We start from the raw sequence: 21,751 nt of genomic DNA on the forward strand, positions 1-21,751 counted from the left end.
TATTATTAAATTATCCATTTCTGTAGTAATCTGCAGATTGTCTTCTTTAAAAAAAAAAAAAAAGCACATATTACTAAACCAATATATATATATATATATATTTAGGTAGGACACTTACAAAATATCTTCATGGAACACTTCACTTATTATCCAAATGATTTTTTTTTTTGTATATTTAGCATAAAGCTTTTATTCAGCGTAAAAGAAAAAACTATTATTTTGACCCATACAATGTATTTTTGGCTATTGCTACAAATATAGCAGTGATCCTTAAGATACTGTGATACTGTGCTCCAGGGTCACATAAACATTTTTAAAAGAATATAAATCTGACAAAGATGCAAAAAAGAACCTTAATTTTTTTTTTATATCAACTTGGAATTTGGACTTATTTAGACATAAGGTTTAAATTTATTTCAATTTTGGATTCAAAAATATTTTTTCTATATTAAAAAAAAAAGTTAGTGCATTTTCTTTACAGTAAAATTAAACTTGTATAACCTTTTAATACATTAATATTTTGAAATAATCCACTTCTGCAGCAACATGTCTTCTCAAAAAATAGCACATTACTAAACAAAAAATAGGTTTTGGTATATTTAGGTGGGAAATTTACTAAATATCTTCATGGAACACTTCACTTAATATCCTAATGATTTGTTTTATTTAGCATAAAAGGAATATCTATAACTTTGACCCATACAATGTATTTTTGGCTATTGCTACAAATATAGCCGTGATACTTAAGACTGGTTTTGTGCTCCAGGGTCACATTTTAAGATTTTCAAAAGATTTTTATTTTTTTATATCAACTTCAAATTTGTCTTTAATTTTCTCAATTTTGGATTCAAAAATATTATATTATATTATATTAATATATATATATATATATATATATATATATATATATATATAAAGGGTACAATGCATTTTCTTCACAGTACATTTAAACTTCTATAACTTATACTTTAATATTTTGAAATGATTCCACTTCTGCAGTAACCCAGTAAAAAATAAAGTTAAACCTTAGGTCTGTATTCCAAAGCGTTCATGAATTATACCAATGTACAATGCACTTTCACCTCTATGTTCAAATTTGAGGGGGTTAATATGAGGGGAAAAACACTAACAAGCAGCAAATAGATATTTAATCTATCTAAAAAGAAATAAAAACTAAACTGCAAGCCACACTAATTTATTGCTTATGAAAAAACATCTTCATTTTGAACACTATACTTTACATGGTGACAAAAACACAAACGTGAGAAAGAAAAGCGCAGAATGTTTCACAGTAACCAGACGAGTTTATAAATTAATACAGTGGTGCGGATGTGCTACACGCTTCCTGAAGCGGCTCACGGCAGACGATGGGCTCAGGAACTACTACGACAGACTTTATATCAGGAACCTGAAGTCCTGCTTCACGCCAAGCGTTTCTGACGCCAAACAGGAGGATTTTTGTGCTGCAAAAGGACAAAACGAGACGGACGTGAGAAGTTTGATGAAACTACAGACTGCTTTCCTTCAGCTGATCCAAAAGCAGACGACGTCCATCACTCATCAGAGATCAGATCATCTTCAGACAGAGACGTCATTCCACATTCTGCCAGGAACAGGAAACACACGTTCACAGGAGAGTTCAGGGAATCCAGACGCACCCATGTTCCTTACAGATTAAATAAGGCCACTGAACAAAACCACAGCAAACGTCTTCCTCCAGCAGAACAACCAAATCACAAAATGAGTTCAACACGATGCAGACGTTCCCTCCAGTTTAGTCCGTGAGAAACACATCTGCACACGTATGATGGAAACAGTCTGAGTTCAGATTTATCTTCTGACTCGAAAGCAAACTACAGGAACAAACACAGGCTACCGTCTGAGAGAAGAACGTCAGGAAAAATCCACTAACAAATGCTGCATTATGACTCTTTATTCAGTTCATGTGTCTGAGAAATAAAGTGAAGGAATCTCACAAAACATGTCCAGGTCATATTTCATCCTAAAATTAAAAAGAAAGAATTAAAGCCTATTTTTAGAACAATACAAAAAAAAATTGTTTATATCTGTATTTTTTCTTTAGTACTTTATGTACTAAAGTAAAACAAAAAGGGAAAAAACTAATAAAAACAGACAAAAAAAACACAAATGTATTTTTAGTATATTTAATATATAAATATTTAGAATGTCATTATTTTTAAATGAATGTAAAAAGAAATTACAGTATTTAATATTTAAGACTTAGAACTAAGATTTGTAATTTTTTTTAAATACGACTTTTCAGCTCATCAAGGCTGCATTTATTTGATTAAAAATACAAAAAACAAATTAATATTGTGAAATAATATTGCAATTTAAAATAATGATTTTCTATTTTAATATATATATTAAAAGTATAATTTGTCATACAAAACTGAATTTTCAGCATCATTACTGCAGTCTTCAGTGTCACATGATCCTTCAGAAATCATTCTAATATAATGATTTATTAAAGTTGGAAACAATTTTGCTCCAACAATTTTTTTTGGAATGTGTGATATGTTTTGGATTATCTGATGAATAAAACATGAAAAAGAACAGCATTTATTTAAAATAGAAAGGTTTTCTAACAATATACACCACTTATCGAAAGTTTAGGTTAGTAAAAAATGTTTTCTTTTTTTAAAAGAAATTACTTTTATTCCTCAAGGATGTGTTAAATTGATAAATAGTAAAGACTCGTACTGTTAGAAAAGATTTCTATTTTGAATACATGCTGTTCTATTTAACATTTTATTCAAAAAATTCTATAAAAACAAATAAAAAAAATAGTAGTATCACAGGTTCCGAAAAAATATCTTTGATAGCACAAGTGTTTCCAACACTGATAATAAATCAGTATATTAGAATGATTTCTGAAGGATCATGTGACACTGAAGACTGCAGTAATGGCTATTAATTCACAGAAATAAATTATACTTTAAAATATATTAATATCGAATACCATTATTTTAAACTGTAATAATATTTCACAATTACATTTTTTTTGTATTTTTGATAAAATAAATGCAGCCTTAATGAGCATACAAAAATTGATAATAATAATAATAATAATAATAATACTAAAAATTACAAAAAATTACAAATCTTAGTGATCCCAAACTTTTCGTTATTTATATTACATTTATATATATTTATTTATTTATTTATTAGAAAGAATCATGTGACGCTTAATTTTCTTTACATGAAAAAATAATCTACATTTTCTTTTGATTTTGGGGTGAAATATGAGCCGTTTCCATGAGATTCACCCAAATCCAGAATTCATAAAGGCTGAAAATTGCTGTCTGAATGTGATCTCAGACTGACGCACTGTCCTCGAAAACACGTATCAAAAATATTATAATGCTCAAGAGAAGTGAATTGTGCAAAACATCATGTAACCAGAGTTGAACACCTGACGTGAAAATGCTACATCCTGCGATTCGTAACATCCATGAAGTGAACTGAGAATCATTGCGAACCGACCGTGAACGCCATAAAGCGGCTCCCGAGGGCCCGAATCCAGACGTCTGCGTGTCTCACGGTCGGCCGTTAATGCCCGTGTCGCGTCACGTTTTCATCCGGCCGCCTGTCAAACCGCAGCTCAAGCCACGACAAACTCTGGGTTCATGTCTGAGGGGACGTCGGGTTTCCAGACGGGCTCCTCGTAGTCCAGGTCCAGAGAGCCGTCGCTGGAGAGGCTGCTGTGGCTGTGGCTGCGTGCGCTCTTGCGTTGGGCGAGCCAGTGGTACGGGCCGCGAGTGTCCCTCCGGGCCTTCCGACGCAGACGCCGCTGCCGCAGTAAGAGCTGGAGCTGCTCCACCTTACAGCGCGTGGCTTTATTCTCCGTCTGCCGCAGACGCTCACCTGACAGAGACACGGAGAGAACAAAGTGGAATATTACATAAAAGTCCAGCGGGATCACTAACTGGATCAGTCTGTTATTGTTATTATAGTTAAAGGATTACTCCAATAAACATTTCCTGATTACTTATGTCATTCAGGATACTCATGTCTTTCTTCAGTCGTAAAGAAATTAAGTTTTTGACTACATTTTTCTCCATATAGTGGACTTCAAAGGTGCTCAAATGATTGAAGAGTAAAAATGCAGTTTCAATGCAGCTTCAAATGACTCTAAACAATCCCAGCCTGGTAACAATGCTCTTATTAAGCATCTAGTAAATGTTTATACACTTTTTAACCTCAAATGCTCTGTGATGTGTACTCTGTGTATTCCAGTTCAAGACAGTTAGGGTATGTTGAAAAACTCCCATCTCATTTTCTTTTCCAACTTCAGAATCGTCCCACATCGCTGCAGAAGTACCGACCCAGTGTTTACAAAGTGAATGTGCAAAGAAAACGAAATGGCCTTGACCAAAAAAAAAAAAAGAAAAAAAAAAAAAAAAACCAATACAACAGACAAGATAAAAATCACATAAAAGTAATAGTAAAATGACTATAATCATTGGCTTCTCCTACTTTTCATATTTAGTGATATTAGTGCCAGTTTCTCAGGAAGTGATGATTTCGTTCTTTTTGGATTGTTGAATGGAAATGGTGATCTATTTTCAAATGTTTTATGCGATATTCAAATTTTGCATCTTTGGATGGAAACATAGCTACAGTCACTTTCACAACAAACAAACATCAGATCAGCAGCAACTTTAATCTCATTGAACACATCCAGATCACAGTTCACCTCAAGACTAAAAACAACAACATCCAAACACATAACATGAGGATTTAATTGGAAAACCCCCAATGCTCCTTAAAACAGGCCTGATTGACTTTATGCAAAGCTGGTGTGTTTGTGGTGAAAGATGAGCCACACGTTCACAAGATTCCCGTGTAAACCTGCACTTCCTCCAGGAGTCGTGCTCTGTTCTTTCCAGAGCTGCTGACCCATGAATCATTCACGCTTCATCAGCATGTTTCCACTGAGCGCACACACACACAGGGACGAGGTGGTGCAGGGCTCCTGGAGGCCCCTGAGGGCCCGAGTGTGCCTGAGCAAAGCTGAATAATGCATGCAGCCGGTATGCTGGAAAGATCTGAGTTGAGATAAAAGTGTGTGAGAGACTGTGTGTGTGTGTGTGTGTGTGTGTGTGTGTGTGTAAGGTCAGCAGTGGCTGGTTAATGTTCACTAACGGGGTCGTGACCCTCTGGAAGCCCAGAGCCTGGCGTGACCCTACGGCTGACCTCTGAGAGCTCATGTCTCATTCAGAGCTCAGACACGAGACCACATGAGAAACAGAGCAGAGCTGCAGCTGAAAGCACATTATGAGACGTAACTAGGGATTCACCCAAATTAACATTCTTGGCCGAAGCCAAAGGCCAATTACCGAACATGGTTTGTGTTTTTTTTTCCATGTATTTTGCCAATTTTTTCACCATTGCATAAATTAAATAACCAAAATGTGCTTTTTACAGTTTTGTCTTGCTTTTTTCAAAGAAACAAATCAATTACTAAACAACAATTTAAAAATATTTACTTTACACTGAACATTTTTAACATTCTAGTAGACATTGTAGCCTATCAACAAAGCACGTTTTAACTTAAAATGAATAAGTTAGTAAAATAATATTCTTTGGCCAGTTTTAAGAGCCCCTTCTTGAATCAGGCATGTGTTTTTAATGCACAAATAAATGCAGCCTTGCTGAGCAAAGGACAATGTTAGAATAAATGTATTAATAGAGCTGTTGGAATGATTGTTAGCATTATTTTTGTCTATTTTATTTTACAGAACAACAGTAAAATGACAATACTAACATTTCTGAATGCTGACTTTTCGTAAACCCACAAGACGACGCAGTCCTACTTCTTGCTGACAGCAGCAGATTTCTAAATGATTCTCATCTTTGGGCTTGTGAAACCCTGGCTAATAATAAATACAATTGGTGCGTGGATAATTTTTTGTTGGTGAACATTCGGTGCATCCCTATGTGTGTGTTTGCAGTAAATCTGATCCGATGTGCTCAATGTTACAGAACGAGACACAAATGAGCAAACGCACACTGAGCCATGAATCAGGAGAAAATGAGAAGTGTGCAAAGTTAGAAAAGACTCTGAGTCAGAATATATAACTTCCTCTTTCTGTGAGCACAGATCCGTCTACAGCAACTCAATGAATTCTCACCACAGATCTCACACACGCACGCACGCACGCACGCACAGGTTGGGTTTTTGCGTTTTTGAGAACACTGCATTGACACACTTTCATACTCATATGGTATATTCCGTTCTCTAACCCTAAAAACAATCCTCACACAAAACTTCTGCAATTTTACATTTTAATCATAGTTTGATTTATGAGCTTGTTTCCTCACGGGGACCAAAAAAAAAAAAGTTAATCCAAATTTCAGATTTTATTCCCAACCATTTTTAGAAGTCAAACACCTTTTAAACAAAACATTCTCCAGAAATCCCCGAGATTATAATATCATAAATTATTATTTCAATAAATAATCAACACATTCACGTTTACAGTTTCTGATGTGGGTTAATGGCCACATAACATCTATGTGAGTGTTTTATTTTGATTGTTTTACGATAAAATAAATATTATTTTTACATTTATTATGTGCAAAATGAATTTTTTACTGAAACCAAAAGTAGTTTTCATTTAGATGAAAACCATTTAATAATAAATAAATCACAAACTTTTTAGAGCCTCAAAGCAATACTGACTGTTTGAATTGTGTTATAATTGACAGAATCTAAATTACACTAATTTTTTTCATATTGGTCAATATCAATAATCACGATAACTGTCAAATTTTTATTTCTTTTAAGTTTAAAGACAGCTTTGCTCCGATGTGAAAGTTGCAAAAATTGTGGGCAAATTTTTGTTGTGTGACAAATTTTTTTTTTTGTCATTTTTCCTTAGCAAAATTAATTAAAAATAAGAAACAAATTATTTCTTAATTCTACATGTTCTAATAAGTAATACTGTTTCAAATCAAGAAACAGATTTGGTGTCTTATAATATTAATAACAATATAACTTTTTTGTCTCTTAGAAAAACACATTTGATAATAGGTTGATTTAGGATGCACTTTAACAAAACACAACATAAGTCAACCTATTATCATTCAGTTATGCCAATGGGCATTTCGTTTTTGCGCTGTAGCGGTAGACCAATCTAAAAGGACTGCGCCATCCGACCAATCACAGCAGTGAGGGCTCACGGAAAGGAGGGGTTTAGAGAGACTGATTCTTCGAACTGCCTCACACGAGTCGTTTACGAATCATTTAGAAAGGGGGTAAAATTAAATCTAATTCTGGAGAAAACTAAAGTGTTTTTTGAACTTGCATACATGTAAACCTGTTTTAAGAGACTAATACAACAATATTAACTACCTTTAAAATGCCATAATAGGGGCACTTTAAGCGTGTCACTATCTGGAGCATCTGAATCTGCTCTGAGTCACGTCTGACGATCAACACACACACACACACACACACACACACACACTCACCGGAGGGCCTGTGCAGGTGTGCGTGCGGCTGCTGTGGGTCTGAGGTAGGTGAGGGTGGAGGTGAGCAGGGCGAGGCCGGAGGGCAGCGGAGGTGCGCCAGAGTGGGAGGAGATCCCTGGTAATGCCGTGTGGCGCTCAAGAGGTCGTTGAGGATCTGGAGGATGGTGTTGACGTCCCGGCGAGGACGCCCGCTGCCGTCCTGACAGTTGGGGTGTAAAGTACCTGAGGAGTGAAGGGGTCACCGTGAGGTCGGGACGAGCCGCTTGTTCTGACTGCTGTAATTCTCATATTGAAGTGACGTGTTACCTGAGAAAGTTCCTGAGAAAACTCCCGGCGCGTGGTTAACCAGGCTCTCGATGACGGCGCCGGGTTTGCATCGCTGTCTGGAGCTCGAAGCGCTGCCTTCAGCCTGAAACACACACCAGAACACACATCAGACCACTGACACCAAACAATCCAACAACTCTCCAGTGTTTGTTTAGTATTATTCGTTTTTGTTAATATTTTGAATTAGATTTTATTTTTAGAAAGTTAAACGTTTTAGTAATTAATTTTTAATAGTAATTAATGCGTTTGTCTTTTAACTTTTTTTTTTATTAGTTTTAGTTATTTTAGCATTCAAGCATGTAAGCCAGTTTCCGCCTCTGAATAAAAAAAAAAAAAAAAAGGGGTTATTGCGACTTGTTATATTTTATATCTCTAAATTCTGAATTTATAACTCAAAATTGTAAGTTTATATCTCACAACTCTTTCTTTCTCAGAATTGTGAGATATAAACTTACAATTGTGAGTTATAAATTCAGAATTTAGAAATATAAAACTAAATGAGCAATTCTCAGAAATTAAGTCAGAATTGTGAGATACAAACTCGGAATTCTGTGAACATAGTCTTTTTATTCCTCCTCAGAACTGGACTTTATAAATCAAAATTGTGCATTTATATCTCACAATTCGGAGGGGGAAAAAAACCAGAATTAACTGTAAGATACAAATTTGGAAAAAAGCAATTCTGACTTTTTAACTCACAATTGTGTTATATCTCACAATTCAGAGGAAAAAAAAAAAATGTCAGAATTGAGAGTTTATATGATGCAACTGTGAGAAAAAAAAAATTATTCAGTGGCAGAAACAGGTTTCCACACTTAAGTGTTATTTTACTATTACAGTTTTTATATTTATACTTTTTTTTGTTCATTTTTTGTTTATTTTTAGTAATTTTAGTACTTCAAGAAATGTCTAAATAAAAAAATTATATAATATATAAATTATAATTATATATTTCAGTTAACATTTATTTTCTTTTAAGCAAATCTTTTTTATTTTTGCAACTTTCAAGACTTGAAGTGTGCAAATTTGAAGCAGTTCTAAAGTCTCTAAATGCTCCTTTACCCAGTGACTCTGCTTTGCACACTGCAAAAAATGTTTAAAAAAAAAAACTATTTACAATTAAGTAATAATCTGCCAATGGGGTAAGAAATTAATTAAATTATTTTTTTTTTTCTTTTAATTTTCTTTTTTTCTAAGCAAAAACTCACTTAATTTTGACTTGTATTTTCTAAAAACAAAAAAATAATTTTTACTTGTCTAGAAAATCCTTCTTGATTTAAGAATTTTTTGATATATTTAGGAAGGAAACAAGAAAAAAATCTGGAGTAAGAAAAGCATTTTTTGCAGTGCAGAACTTATAATTATCCATCACAGACATCATTCCAGTGCTTGCTTGTTTTTTTTTTTTGTTTTTTTTTTTTAAAGTAGTTAGAGCTTTTTGAATTGTGAAATTGAATGAGATGAGAACAAGAGTTAGTAAGCGCTGACTATAGGCCACTATTTTTGCATTAGGATTTAATAAAATGAATGAAATAAAACATGAATCAAACATTTTGACAGGAAAGACTGGAGCACCTCTACAGTCGTGTCTCACCTGAATGCAGGGAGGAGCAGGGGCGGGGCTTTGTGTGCTGTGGGTGTGGCAAACATGTTGAGAGTGAAGAGGAGAGGCGGAGCTTCGCACACTGTGGGCGTGGTGAACATGAGATGAGGGCGGGGCAGTGTGGCTCTTAAAGACATCCAGTTCCCTGTGCTGCGGGTCTGAGGGGTTTCCACTGCTGACGGCTCCTCTAGGGGTCTGGCTGGGGCCCGTAGGACCCCTAGAAACGGACGGCTGTCCGCCAGACGGCTGAGCCGCCAACTGGAGCTGCACAAACATCATGTGATCTCCCACACGCAGGGCAAGGGTCAACGGGGAACGTCCCGACAGGAAGTCACTGACCTGGACACAAAATGAGATGATTGACAGACGTTAATGAGACTTGCATGTTTCATTCAGCAGCTCATCATCATCTGACTCAAATGAATATCATCATCTCTGCAAAAATGATTCTTAGTATTTTTGCCTTGTTTTCCTGTACAAATATCAAAATATTTTTAAATCAAGATACATTTACTGGAGTAGCAAAACAAACATCAGACAGAAGGTTTGAGAAATTTAATAAAATGAGTGAGTTTATGTTTAAAACAAAAACAGGTATCTGCCAGTGGGGTCAGAAAAATTTAATTAATTCAAAAGGGAAAACAAGATTATTTTTCTGACCCCACAGACATTTATTTTTCTTAATTTTGATTTGATTTTTTTGTATCTTTAGTCATTTTGCATCTCCAGTAAATGTATCTTGATTTAAGGATGTTTAGAGATTACTAAAAAAAACAAGACAAAAACACCAGGGAAGAACACACAAAAAAAAAAAATTAAATTTCTGCCAGCAGGGACAGAAATTAATCTTTTATATTAATTGTAATTCATTTCTTAGAAAACTTGATTTAAAACTTGATTTAAATGTGTTTTTGTCTTGTTTTTTAGTAATCTCTAAACATAAGGGAAGAACACTTTTTTGCTGTGTAAAGTGTTATGAAGTGTAGAAATATTATAAAAATATCTGCCAGCAGGGACAGAAATTTATCTATTATATTAATTATAAACATATCTAAATGTGTAGATATTTTTACTGAAAAAAAAAAAACTAAATTAGAATGCAAGTTTTGCAGAACTGCCTCCTGATATTAAAAACAAGCTAAAACTAGACAATAAGATCAGGACTGAAACTGTGTTGGAACTCCTGTTTTGATATCAGTTCGCTTCTCTTTTGCCTGTGAAACTGTGAAAGCACACGTAAATAAAACAAAAACAGGTACAAGAGTAGAAAGCACTGATGCAAATTGTAAGAAAAACCGTCGGAGTGTCTCAGCGTATGATCGTATCAGTAGAGCACTAACAAACCAGAGAAACCATCATCCCCAGATTCAGATACAAACAGCGCTGAGGTTTCACATTCGTCGCCCAAACCACACGAGCAGGAGGGCGAGTGTCTGATGTAGAGCTGCTCTTGTCGTTTCAAAGGCTGTGGAGAATCCGCTGGCCATCAGAGATGATGACTGTACGGCCGAGGGAAGACTGAGTCTCTCTTAAGTCCATGAGTAACACTGACATCACACATCGCTCTCCTTCATGAGGCAGACTCACAGAGAGCACATGAACCTCCTCACACTCTCGAATTAACGCTGCTGGAGTATAGCGAGTGATCTGAGAGCTGATGTAAAGGTCAGGTGTTGGTGTGCTGGGCTCGGGAACTGAAGTGGGCACGCGACCTTCCACTAGCATGATGCTTCAGCCGCTGATATCAGTCAGTGGGGTGTGGGTGAAGACCAGTACTAGAGCAGTCTGGGAAACCTTAAATTCTCAGAAATTGTGGGCTAGTACTTGTGTAACGCAACCGATGCGTCACGACAAACAGCGGATCTGTGTCGACGGATGGCGGAGAATGTGAAACAAGTGCAACACTTCACTTCAACATTTGTTCTCATTCGTTAACTTAAAGGTGTTAAGACATTTTTGTTTGCACTTCATTTTTAGTTGAAAGTTTTAGTAATTATAATTTTTAATAGTAATTAATGCGTTTGTCTTTTTCATTTTTGTCTTCACATTTAAAAAAAAAAACGTCTTTGGTTTTAGTTAAGTTGTCTTAGCGCTTAAGTATGAAAGCCAGTTTCCACCTCCGAATAAAAAATAAAAAGGTAATTGCGACTTGTTATATTTTAGATCTTAAATATTCTGAATTTATATATCACAATTCTGAGAAAGTCAGAACTGAGAGATACAAACTCGCAATTCTGTGTACATATTTGGGAACAATTGCAAGATTATATCTCACAATTAGAAGAAAAAACATTATAACTCACAATTGTGCACTTATATCTTACAGTTCTGAGAAAAAAAAGTCAGAATCGTGAGATAAAAAGTTGCAATTACCCTTTTTATTTTTTATTCAGTGGCGAAAACAGGCTTCCATCCTTAAGTGTTACTTTAGTACAACTCAAATACTATAGTTGTTACATTAATAATTTCTGGGGATTCTTTTGTTAATTTTGTTTGGCATTTTTGTCATTTTTAATAGCTTGTTACTTTTAAGGTTTCAAATAAGTGTTTGGAGAATAAAATGTCTTGAAATAATGTTACGTTGTCATTCAGTGTAACACAATATTTATGTAAACATTCAAACAACATGCTTATTCTGACTTGGATATATTAAAATATATAAAGAATAAGGGAGCATATAAAATTTTACTGAAAAAAAATCTTACTGACAAATGGGCAAAACCTAGGATAGTGGCACATTTATAAAATAAAAAAAAAATAAAAAAAATAAAAGGTAGAATTACAACTAATTAGTATTTGGGGTGAAAGTTATTCATCTTTTAATATGTCATAAATTGATTTGTTGTAAATATGCCTGACAAGATGGACACTGAATGACATTTTAGTGGTCTTCTGTAAATTAGGGAAACATGTATAATATTTATTTTTTGCTCAGAAAAGCAAAAACAAAAATACAATTAATATTTTTATTTATTTGAAAGAATTAAAAGAACTGTTTCATGTCTATTCTTGTTTAATTAACTTGTTGAGGTCGATTTATAAAGTAATTAGTAATAACCACTTTTTGAGAGAGAGAGAGAGCAATTTGTAAAGTAATCTAATTACACTGTTGAAGATGTTATTAGAAACTAGTAATTAATTACTTTTGAGCAACTTAGCCAACACTGATAAAACCTACTTTTACATTTACAAAAAACTTGAATTAAAATTTAAATAAAAACAGAAAAATATAAATATATCTATATCTAATATCTATCTACTGACATAATCAAGCGGAAATAGAAAACATCAAATTAAAACCCCACAGTAAAACCCTTGGAGAAGCACTGTATTAAAAAGTCTTCAGACTAGAGGAGCTGGATTCTGACAAGAATCCGGACTGATCACAGATTTACACGATGACTGCGCACTGAACAATGGTTTGGAAATCAGCAGACTAGGAGGAAATGCCCAACCCTTGATTACAAGAAGCTCTGAGTGTGGCAATCTCACATGCATTACGTCACTTCTCTCACAGTACCAGCCTGAGGAGTCCGGTTTAAAGCGGTTTACTGTACATCACAGCGGATGGTATGCAGATGAGCGAGTGAGATACCAGCGACTTCATCAAACCCCGAAACTAAACACTCCTGACTCACAGGAACTCCTGCGCTGCACCGACTCCTGATTCTGCCCCACTGCAGATGGACGACAGTCAGAGCGAGAGAAGGCAAACAGCGAGGCTCTCGTTCTCAGAACAACACAGACATTTAAAGAGGACAAACGCAAGATCACTGCAGATTACAAGAGCTTTTGCTTCTGCACCTGCTACCTATTACTATTACTAGGGATGCACCGAATGTTCAGCAACCGATATATTTCGGCTGAACACCGAAAGAGCTTTTTTTTTCCAGTGTGGAAGCATTTAAAAACTGTCCGAGAAAGACGCAAAAATCATTCCGAGCAGCGACAGCGAGAGACTGTTTAGAAGCGCATCGCATGTCTTCATGAGAAGAGAAAGGTTACTGTATGATGACTGAAATCATCCGTTAGCTATAATGCTATAATGTCTACTAGAATGTTACAAATTTTCAGTTTTAAGTCAATATTTTTAAATTGTTGTTTTGCAATAGATTTTTTTCTTTGGAAAGCAAGACAAAACTGTAAAAAGCAAATATTGGCTATTTAATTTATGCAATGGTGAATAAAATTGGCAAAATACATGGAGGGGAAAAAAAAAAAAAAAAAAAGGTTCGGTAATTGGCCTTCGTAGTGTTTCATTTTGTTCAGCTTTGGCCAATAATTTTCATTTTGGTGCATTCCTGCTTAAAAACCCTTAAAAAAAAAATCAGAATAAAGAGAGAAACCTTTCAGTAGAGAACCGCAGCCTAAAATCAAACCCAAATGTGCAGCGGCAATTAAGGATGTGAAATGAAGAATTCCTGCAGTGTAGTGGATGTGATGTGAATGAAACAGAGCCGCTCCGCTGCTCCAGTCTCTCCAGCGAGTCACGACTCGGAGCACTTCAATCACAAAGACAGGCGGCTAATGAAAGGCTGGCGATCACGATCACGCATACGCCTGTCGTGTGTTTAAACCGTACATCCATCAGCCGCTCAGAGCTGTGAACTCACGACCCACAAACATTCACACGACACCCAATAAACACAAATGTCTGCTATTCAATCCTGCTCTCATTACACACATTCAGTCACTTTAATTTTCCAAGCACTTCGCAGATGCTTTCAGGTGGCAAAAACGACCAAAAACCCCACAAATCTCATAACACATGAGATGTATCCGTCCTGATAGCTGCCACATTCTGCATCTGAGGTCAATGAACATCGAGCTCCAGAGATCAATGCTGAAGTGGCTAGGAGAGCATCTTCTGTCTGTAGCTGTATTGATCCACAGGCCTTCAGCGAGATCTGCTCCCTCATCGCACAGCGCTATTAAGAGCAAATGATTTCCAATCACGGCGAACAGAAAGGCCAGAGATTCCCTCGACGCAAAGATGAGAGCAAAACGACACGGGAGGATCGAGTGATAAACAGACCACAGGACCTGGATGAAAACCATGAGGATGGAGCATCTTAAAGGATTACTCCATTTATCCAAGATGTTTATGTCTTTCTTTTTTCAGTCGCAAAGAAATTAAGTTTTTTGAAATAAACATTCCATTTTTTTTCTCCATATAGTGGACTTCAATGGTGCTCAACAGATTGAAGGTTAAAAACGCAGGTTCAGCGCAGCTTCAAATGGCTCTAAACGGACCCAGCCGAGATATAAGGGTCTTATCTAGCAAAACTATTGGTCATTTTCTTAAATAAATTAATATTTATATACTTTTTAACCTTAAATGCTGGTCTTGTCTAGTTCTGCGATACGCATGCATACCCTGTGCACTCCCGTTCAAGACAGTTAGGGTATGTTGAAAAACTCCCATCTCATTTTCTACTCCAACTTTAAAATCGCTTCACTAGATAAGACCCTTTTTCCTTGGCTGGGCTCATTTAGAGCCCTTTGAAGCTGCATTTAAACTGCATTTGTACCCTTAAATACATTGAGCATCATTGAAGTCCTATATTTGAAGAAAAATCCTCTCCTTATGTCTTCCATGAGAAGAGAAAAATCCTGGAATGTTTTCCTTAAAAATAAAAATTAATTTGTTTGCAGCTGAAGAAAGAAAGTCAGGAATATCTTGAATGACATGGGAATTTTTTTATTCTGAAAGTGGAGTAATCCTTTAATAAGCAGAAAATAATATCACCATTTAATGAAAGTCGCGAACAAATTCACTGCTGTATTATGATGCATTTCAGAATGAATGAAAAAGGACAACACTCGATTTGATCCATCATTGTAAATGTGAGTGCTGAACTGCACTTTCTAATCTTGTTTTTCAGTACAAGTATCTAAACATTCTTAAACTAAGATAGATTTCCTGGAGAAGCAAAATGAGCCAAAATATTAAAGACGAACTAAAGTGAGTAAAACAAAAACAAAAAAACAACAACCTTGTTTCACCTTTAAATGATTTTTTTTTCTGACCACATAGGCAGGCATTTCATGATATTTCTTAATATCAAGTCATATTGCTTCTTTAGTAAATATATCTCGATTGAAGACTGAATGCAGATCTGAATGTGACTGACTGAACTGTCATACAGAGACATCAAAGTGAGTCATGCCACAGGAAGAGCAAGTTAGAACAATATGACTGAAGATTTCAAAGTAAACAGCAATACTGAAAAAAATGCATGGATGATCATTTCACAATAAGACTCGTGACATGCACTAAGAACATGCACTTGATGTCATGCTGATTTGAATCTGTTTGTTTTGGATGATGAGCGTGTGCTGATCCTACCGTGAACAGGTACGACGTCTAACGCTCTTAAATGTCAGACCTGTTTCATTCAGAAAACATCAGAGAGAGAAAAACAAACCTGTGCCACGGCTCACAAAAACAAACTTCCTGAAACACCACCCACACACACAAACACAGCCAAGGTGCAGAAGGTGTCGAGACGCACAGACAGGTTGAGTGTGGGGCTGTTCTAACACACTTCACAGGAGGATTTCCAAACTAAAAATACCTGCAGCATCACCAACCACATCTAACAGCAGATAACTGCAAAACACACATTACTGCACAAACACAGCGGCGTGAACAGGTGCTTCACTAAACTACAGCACCAAAACAAAGTGATCGGCACACGAAAACAATTTCACTAAACACGTCCAGCTTTTATTAATTTCAACAATGTCAAATCATGTGCAAGGTTAAATCATTTAATAAATTAGGGACGCACCAAATGTTCAGCAACTGAATAAGGGAGAATAAAGGCCAAATAAATGCGAATAAATGCACTAATGATCAAACATGTGGTCAGTGTGGAAGCATTTAAAACTGTCAGAGAAAGACGCAAAAATCATTCCAAGCAGCGACAGCGAGAGACTGTTTAGAAGCGCATCGCATGTCTTCATGAGGAGAGAAAGGTTACTGTATGATGACTGAAATCATCCATTAGTCAATCAACTGTTGTCTAATACACCAGACACCAATTGTATTTATTCTGACAGCAGCTCCTTAGCCAGGGTTCAAAGACCAAAGATGACAATCATTCAGAAATACAGAAAATAATTAAATAAATACCACAAAATAAAAGTCAACATTCATAAATGTTAGTATTGTCATTTTACTGTTGTTCTGTCAAATAAAATAAAGACAAAAATAATGATAACAGCTCTATTAAAACATTTATTCTAACATTCTCCTTTGCTCAGCAAGGCTGCATTTATTTGTAGATTAAAAACACAAGAAGGGGGTCTTAAAAATGGCCAAAGATTATTATTTTACTAACTTATTCATTGCGAGTTAAATTGTGGTTTGTTGGTAGGCTATAATGTCTAACAGAATATGTTCAGTGTTAAATAAATATTTTTAAATAGTTGTTTTGTAATTGTTTTTTGTCTTTGAAAAGCAAAAAGCAAATATTGACTGAAAAATGGCAAAATGCATGGGGGAAAAACACAAAAAAAAGTGTGTTCAGCAATCTGCTTTCGGCCCAGTGTGTAATTTCGTTTGCCTTCGGCTTCAGCCAAGAATTTTCATTTCAGTGCATCCCTAACTGCAATCTTCTATTAAAAAAATCATAACGGTTTATTTTGATCTCATGTTGACTTTAAAGCTTCTCATAGAGGAGAAACGAAAACCGGATGAGCTTCATGAGATTCAGAGCCACTTATAATAAGAGTCTGACATGCATCTGTTCTAGGAAATCATCTATCATTCTTGAGTCTAACCACACACTCACAAACTGAACTAACATCAAACAGCTCAGCATTGCCAAAATGACGCACAGACCCGCTGATGGGGCGGAGCACACACACACAGAGATATATGCACATGTGGTTTCACAGATGTAGGTGCCACTTGCAGAGGCTAAAACTTAAAAATAGACACTTTTCTGCTTATCTAATTTAATGTAGGTTAATAATCCGTTAAACATCAAATGTCACTTTTACAGAGAGTCTGTAAAGTACACACACACACACACAGAGAGATTTCAACGGGATCGTTGCCAAAAGAGCAGCTGTTTGATTTGCTTACATGCAAATCCATTATAACACAGAAGAACATTCATGAAAAGCACAGGCCCGTTCCTGCCGTTTACCTAGAATCCCCTCCACTTATTCTGAATGAGAGCGTGTATTTGTACACACATGTGGGCGTCTTTCACTAGTTAAATTCAGCTGCTGGTGGGAAACGCACACTCATTAGAATAGTCATTGTGCGAGTTCTTGTGAATGAGTGTGTGCTGGTGGAAGAGGAAGTGCGCGACCGCAGCGAGAGCTTTACCTGAGCGTCTGAGAGACTCTCCAGCGCCTGCAGGACCGACTGCTCCGAGCGGCACGACTGCGACTGCAAACACACAACAACAGCGGCAACATCACTCCACTGCACGCATGAGATCTTAAAAACACTGTCAAAGCAGTAGCCTTCAAATGTAAAAACAAATATCCTTTCTGAGGAGGAAGTGATATTTACCATCAATCCGGCTTCAACCGTGGGCACCAGCGTCAGTCTGCTTCCGTCAACCACACCGAAATCCAGCAGTTTTCCTGAGTTTAACCTCCTGCAGATGAAGAACACAAACACTGTTTCAGCTCTCCAGCACTGACTCATCATTCATGAGATGGTTTCAGTTCAGTCTGCTTTGCTTTTCATGTCAAAGACTCTGAATAAACATCGCTGCGATCTGACAGCTTCATCATATTGTTGTTTCTGGAGCCTTCCTGACTGTAACGCCTTTGACTTGCTCATTTAAGCAGTTAACATTATTATAGATTCAACTGCACTGGCACTATCAGATGAGAAGAGTTGAGAGGAATACTGACAGCTGAAATTAGTTTCATAACTGATGAATTTTACAGCATTAACTTTATGCATTACTGTGAAGCTGCTTTAAATTAATCAGAATCGTCTTGTGTTCTTATATGTGACCCTGGAATTTTTTTGAAATTGAGATTTATACATCATATGAAAACAGAAAGATTGAACAATATTTGGTTGTGATACAATATTCTAGAATCTGAGGGTGCAAAAATATCTAAATATAGAGAAAATCACTTTTAAACCTGTCCATATGAAGTTGTTAGCAATGCAGATTACTAATATAAACTTAAGTTTTGATATATTTACGGTAAGAAATTTACAAAATATCTTCATAGAACATGATCTTTACTTAATATCCAAATTATTTTTGGCATAAAAGAAAAATCGATCATTTTGACCCATATAGTGTCATTTTAGCTAGTGCTACTTAAGACTGGTTTTGTGCTCCAGGTCTAGTAAAATTCCTATTATTATTTTTTCTGTGAGAATTGAGAATCATTCCTAAAGGATTCACACTGGAATATTAAACACCAAACATCAATATAGAAACACAAACCCAATGATTTGTATTATCCCCACTTCCAAAATCTTCTGACAGAGGTGCATTAATTTCAATAATTTTACAAAAAGAAGCAGCTTTAGGCTGAATTAGCTCTGATCCAAACACAGAATCACTTTCACTATACCTTAAGATCACAATATTTGAGAAGCAAAAGGAGTTTAAGCTTAAAACAAACAAATACATCTGCAAACATGCTCAAAAGCCAACTTAAGTCCAAAAAAAAAAAAAAAAAAAAAAGATTTAAAAAAAATAAAATAAAAAAAAACTCTTTTTGTTTAGTTTCTCAGCCTAGACGTCATATCTCTGCTGTGCATCTCAAATAAACCTGTCTTGACAGAAGGATGTTTAACGTTAGCTGTTTGATCTGGAAAACATATAACATTGTAAGATACTCATTTTTGCAGTGCATGCAACATTTATAATTAAAGACCTCCTGACCTAATTTAAAACTTTAAAAAAAAGGCCCTAATTTGTGGAAAAACCATTTTAAGACCTGCAGAAACCTAGAACATGCACTTCCAAAACCAGTTTAAAGGTACAGTTCTCTCTCATGTTTCCTGCACATTTTCTTTTGCTAAACCATCAGTCTTGATCTAACGTTAATCTAGATTACGTTACTCAAAGCACCAAAGGAGCGACCAAACGGATCCTAAAGAACCGATTCGGCGGATCCCGGAGTCGGACTCACGTGTCTCGGTGCAGAAGCAGCAGTCGCTCCCTGGGAACCCGGAGTTTGTCGGATAGCCTCCTCTTCAGCCCCTCCACGGTCTCGTCCAGCGGAACGGAGAGCTCAAAGCGGGTTCCCGTCGTGGAGCTGATCGATACGTTCATGGGAGCGTCGCCGTGAAGGAGTTCCGGACACCGGGATCGCGATCCGTGACTGCTGCAGCTCCGCGCCTCGGTGTTCCGCTCCATCCGACAATTCCGTGATCTGTGAGGCGAACGGGTGATGGTGTGTGTCGAACGGCTTTTCCTGATTACCGTATATAAGCGTAATAATCCTTCAGCGACCGGTGAAATATTCCGCGGGGTTTCGTTCGGTCTCTCTGAGGTAAATCCAGTGTCGCGCCACAAAAAACAACCGCCGATGTGCACAGAAACACGTTGAAATGTCAATATCAGCAGGCCATTGAGATCCAAATTGACATTTATGTTTATACGAATATCATTGTGTTTTAAATGCCTGTTTTTTTAGCTCCCAACGCACTCCAGCTAAGCTCTATTTCTTAAGCCGATTGCTGTGTGTTCTTCTATCTGTGCAGCGCAGCTGCTGCGTCTACATTTGTTGCGAGGCCCCAGCTGAGAGATCCCGCCCACCGCCACACACAACCAATGGCGTTACTGGATACGCTGGCCGTCATCGTGTCAGCCAATCAACTGTCAGCTCGTAACACCCACATGCACACATGCTCCGCCCAGCCCCCCCTGTCCTCTACGATAATAATGTAGGTGACCAATCAGAGAAGCGCAGGGAGAACGGATCCGCCTCTTCCCGCTATGATCATTCATAACAGCAGAGCGTAAAGCACTTCATTAAATCATTTTATTCCTGGATTTTAACACTGGCTTTCCTTTAACGATAAGATAAGTATTACGCATTTTAAGAAAATTTCACTTCACAAAGCCAAGAGTAGTTATTTATTTATTTATTTATTTATTTATTTATTGCATTGGCTTCTGTGCAAGTAAAATTTTAGTCATAATTATTTATTTATTTGTATAATTTAGTTTTTTTGTGCAAGTGAAATTTTAGTAAACAAAAATTGTATAATTTTTTTTTTTCAAAAGTTCAATTTTGGCAATAAAAAATTTTTTTTGGCAAAAATGTTTTTTTAATTTATTTGTATAATTGTTTGTGCAAATTAAATTTTAGCAAAAAATGTATTTATTTATTTGTATAATATATATATTTTTGTGCAAGTTAAATTTTAGTCAAAAATTATTTATTTATCCATTTGTATAATTGGGTTTTATTTGCAAGTGAAATTTAAATATATATATATATATATATACAGGGCCGCTGCTGGCCAAATGGGTGCCCTAAGCAGAAATTTACTTTTGTGCCCCCTCCCCCAAATATTACGGAAGTTATTTTTGGTCAAAAAGGTAAAAAAACAGTGAAATAGCAAGAGCAAGAGCAAGAGCAAGAGTTTTACCAACAAAAAAGAGTTACGTCCAATGGCTATGATTTTATTAATACAGTTGTCTGATTGATTTAATAATCTCAGAATCATACAAAAGGAAATTAAGCAGTTTTACTATGATAAAAACCATGGTTATATGCCTTTTTATATATCTTTCTATCATATCCATGCTTGTAAATTGTGTTTTATAGAATATATAATATTTGTTTTTGTCTGTATTTTTTTAAATATATTTTTATTCTGTGTTTTTACCTGTACATGCACTGTACATGTGGCAGTTTTGACAATAAAGCAGACTTTGACAATAAAGCAGACAAGGGTTATGTTGTCCACATATTTTTGTTTGAGGAAATGATAGGAAAGATTATGTGGACATTTTAATTAAATGTTTGGTCAATATTAAACAAGGAATTCGATCATCATGTAAGTGTAACAACTGCATTTACCAGGCCTTTGGTGCCCTTTTCAGGCATTTCTATTAAAATTGTAATGTAAACTGTTAATTTTGTATTAGATTATGTATTTAAACACTGTTATTTAATGACACCATATGGTCATTATTAATCAATAATCATAATTGCCTCTGTGTTTTAATATAATGCATTTTAAGTCATTTTGTTTACTTAGATCTGCTTGTATTCATATTAAGAAAGAGGCGTTAGTCGTGAAATTATTACCGACATTAAAACACTATTAACGTCGACAGAATAAAATAAAGTTTCACAGGATTATGA

General features: G+C 35.9%; 1 protein-coding gene across 1 annotated transcript; it reads right to left on the reverse strand.

The window, feature by feature from the left end:
• Positions 1-1,179: 1,179 nt before the first annotated feature.
• LOC141344299 (midnolin-like) lies at positions 1,180-20,455 on the reverse strand. The gene is made up of 7 exons (XM_073849156.1): positions 19,562-20,455; positions 17,964-18,051; positions 17,775-17,837; positions 9,422-9,769; positions 7,807-7,909; positions 7,501-7,722; positions 1,180-3,888 (listed from the first exon to the last, which is right to left on the reverse strand). Exons 1-7 carry the CDS (start codon positions 19,786-19,788, stop codon positions 3,626-3,628), a joined length of 1,314 nt encoding a protein of 437 aa, XP_073705257.1. The 5' UTR covers positions 19,789-20,455; the 3' UTR covers positions 1,180-3,625.
• Between the last annotated feature and the right edge of the window lie 1,296 nt (positions 20,456-21,751).

The sequence above is a fragment of the Garra rufa genome, chromosome 10, assembly GCF_049309525.1.
Source record: "Garra rufa chromosome 10, GarRuf1.0, whole genome shotgun sequence".
NCBI classification, from domain to species: domain Eukaryota; kingdom Metazoa; phylum Chordata; class Actinopteri; order Cypriniformes; family Cyprinidae; genus Garra; species Garra rufa.